This window comes from Frankliniella occidentalis, unplaced genomic scaffold (genome assembly GCF_000697945.3).
Source record: "Frankliniella occidentalis isolate FOCC.00 unplaced genomic scaffold, Focc_3.1 Scaffold129, whole genome shotgun sequence".
In the NCBI taxonomy this organism is placed as follows: domain Eukaryota; kingdom Metazoa; phylum Arthropoda; class Insecta; order Thysanoptera; family Thripidae; genus Frankliniella; species Frankliniella occidentalis.
The window spans coordinates 518,682-521,958 of record NW_026267256.1 but is presented as its reverse complement, the minus strand read 5'-3'; the positions used below and the strand labels follow the sequence as shown (position 1 = coordinate 521,958).

At 51.2% G+C, this 3,277-nt stretch overlaps 1 protein-coding gene across 1 annotated transcript in view; it reads left to right on the top strand.

Moving 5' to 3' along the window:
- The window catches only part of LOC113213267 (diacylglycerol O-acyltransferase 1-like), a gene marked incomplete in the record, with an annotated part of 55,843 nt that overhangs the window by 48,301 nt on the left and 4,265 nt on the right, over window positions 1-3,277 (top strand). Inside the window, 5 exon segments of the mRNA XM_052270614.1 lie at window positions 114-215; window positions 1,471-1,738; window positions 1,847-1,955; window positions 2,476-2,520; window positions 2,931-3,109. Coding sequence (XP_052126574.1) covers window positions 114-215; window positions 1,471-1,738; window positions 1,847-1,955; window positions 2,476-2,520; window positions 2,931-3,109 — 703 coding nt within the window.

Here is a 3,277-nt window from a genome sequence, read left to right as displayed (position 1 = left end):
CGCCACCCGCCACACTACGCTAACCCCCCAAAAAAACTCTTTTTACTTTTTCCCTGTAAAGAACTATAATACAACTATATATAACGCGAAGTGATTGTTTCAACTTGTTGCAGTGGGCGGAGTGATTCTGTGCCAGTTCAACGCCATGGTGTTCCTCAAGATGTGGTCCTTCGTGCACGCGTGCTGGTGGGCGCGGGAGAGGCGCAGTCACAGAGGTGAGTTCTTGTGCGAGTCTGTACGCATAGTTTGCAGACCCACAGAGAGATGCGGGCAGCGGGAACACTGTAAATAAATAAAACAATATTTTAACAACATTCTAAACCGGTTTTACGCCCGTAAATCGAAACCGCAGTTTAAAGCTGTCAATTATTTTTATTGGAAACTGTAGGGTAGCGAAATAGTAGTTTCAAAATTTGAATTTTGAGGATGACTTCCATTTCTTTTGACAATAATTGCTGTAGGATTTTTTTTACTATCACTGGAAGTCGGCGAGTGACTTAAGCTGCTCCTGCAACACTCATTTTGAATGATTTTTGAGATTGCTCTATTAAAGTGATGGAAACATATATGTTTCGTATACGTCGCTCTATTCGGGTCAAAAAGGGTGACTCTCTCCCTTACAGTGATACAGGGGTGAAATAGTCCCGCGTGCTCGCTAAGTTGTCACACCCTTTCGCGACGGTTAGTCAGCCGCCTCCCGGCCCGGTCCGTCTCCGTCATGCCCTCCCGTCGTCCCCACGGGCCGTCGCGCCCGGCTGGCCTAACGCAGGCTGACAATCGCGCGCCACTTTGCGCAAATTTAAGCTGGTTTACGGTGTTGGACGGAAAGGGGGGACGGAGGGGGGGATCTATTTGTTTCCATCCTCTCTTTTAAGACCCGTCGCTTTATCATCCCCCACCACTCTCAACGCTCTCCCCTTTCTCCTGCTCTCCCTTTTCTCCGTGACGCCAGGGATTCTTGTGTGGCTGATGCCCTTCAGAAGGGTGTAACCCATTTGCATGTGCATCGTATCATGCACCTACGTGACACTCAATTTGAGGGCGAAAAACCGTGCAAACAAAACGTAACAGAACATTTATTCTAATTTGTTTTAATACGAAATGCCGAAACTCCTTCGGAAATGCACGCGCTTTGCTGCTGATCGAGGCTCCTTGAAAATGTGTTTAATTGAGGTCCGTGGCGGCAGCGGGGCTTCTGCTCGCCGTTGGATGGTGGCGAAAGGGAGGGGGGAGCGGACGGGGGGGGGGGGGCGTAAATGAGATTACAAGTTTGAGCCTCCTCCCCCCCCCCTCTCTTTTTCACTACCGCCACAAACATCAGATGCTTGCTCGCCGTGCCCGTAATGAGGGATGGGGTGGCGGGATGTCTCAGATTGTGGATAGCCAGCCCCTCTCTGCCCATCTCCACCCCTATTTTACTCAATTCTGTGAAAAACGAATTACGTTAATATCTCTTGCCTTTTCCGGCAGCGGCGGTGGCGGCTGCTGTGGGCTCCGGCTGTGGTGAGGTGGTGCACTCCAACGGCCACGGCGCCAGCAACGGACACGGCGGCGCCAGCAACGGGACCAGCAACGGCCTCGCCCGCGCGGCCGCTGGACATCCGCCCGCTGTCCAGGCGGTGGTGCCGGCCACCGAGTACCCGGACAACCTGTCGGTGGGCAACATGGCCTACTTCACGTTTGCGCCGACGCTGTGTTACGAGATGGACTACCCTCGCCACCCAACCATCAACTGGAGGTGCGTCCAGCTGGCAAAATCTGCATCTCTCTAATATTGATTGAAAGTTTGACTTGCATTTTTCGTCGTGTCTAAGTTTGAAACTTAATTTTCCCCTCCGATTTCCAGGAGAGTGGCGGTGCGCGCGACGATGCTGGTGGTGGTGTTTCTGATGCACATGAGCATGGCCCAGCAGTGGCTCATCCCCTCGTACACCGCCGTGCTCACACCGCTCGCGGTCAGTATCGGAGGACCGGTTCAATCGTTTCGTTATTCATTTTTGTTTCATCCTTTGAAAATCATTTTGCCGTCGTTTATTTTATCTCCCTCCTCTCTATCGCTCGCTTTTTTTTTTCATTATCAATACTTCCATGGCTCTCTGTGGATGCGCTGTGTGTGTGTGTGTGTGTGTGAGTGCGTGGCGCGCGCGCGTGGACATGCTATGTGTATTGAGCAGTCTATATTTAGTCGTCCGGGTGGGCGTAGATTCTGAATTTGTTTTATTTTTATTTGGTTCGTTCAGTCATTCACGTTGATAAAAATATAACTTTTCCTAGTATAAAAAACAGTAATAATACCAATGAAAGACTCCCGTCGCGCTGTGGGCCATATGCATGATTTCGTACAATCCCAACCCATCACAACTCCACCCCAAACCCCACCCCAAACCCCACCCCAAACCCCACCCCACTGTCAGTTCCCACTTAATATCGTGGAAAATGGGTCTTGCTGAAAGTCGTTTCTGTTTCTATTTCCAGAAAGGAGAGTGGTCCGTCGTGGCTGAGCGCATCTGCAAGATAGCGGTGAGTAGTGTATACATGTGCTATAAAACACAAGCAGCCCCACTCTCTCTCTCTCTCTCTCTCTCTCTCTCTCTCTCTCTCTCTCTCTCTCTCTCTCTCTCTCTGGCTCTCTTTTCTCGTTGTGACATGGGGTGTCAGCTTGGTGCACACGCCCTAAAAGCTTAACTTTTTTTTTTCTCTCCGTCCATTTCTGCACCAGCGGGACTTCTGCCGCTCAAACTTTTCTGACCCATGCTTTTCTTTCAACCCTCCCCCTCTCTCCTCACCCTTTTCCACCCTTTCCCCTGCTCTTTCTGCCTCTTTTTTTCCCTCCTGTTTATTACTGCAATTTTTTTCGTCTCCGTGTGTACTTCCGAATGATCGAAAGTTGCCCCCCGCTTTTGCCCGGGCGCCTGTCCCGCCTGTCCCAGATCCCCAACAACCTCGTGTGGCTCGTGTTCTTCTACGAGCTGTTCCACGTCAACATGATTCTGGTGAGCGAGCTGACGCGCTTCGCCGACCGCCGCTCGTACGACAGCTGGTGGGACTCGGAGGACATGAACGTGTTCTGGCGCCGCTGGAACCTGCCCGTCCACCACTGGTGCATCAGGTGAGTCCCCCGGGGGGGTTGGAGAGGAATCCGACCCCAACCCTTTAACTATTCATGCCTTGGATAATGCAGCAGTCCGTCGCGTCGCTTTTGCTGAATCAAAACTGGTATGCGGCAGTCCTTTTGCATAGTACCACTACGCGTACCTTTTTAAAATTCAGAAATAAA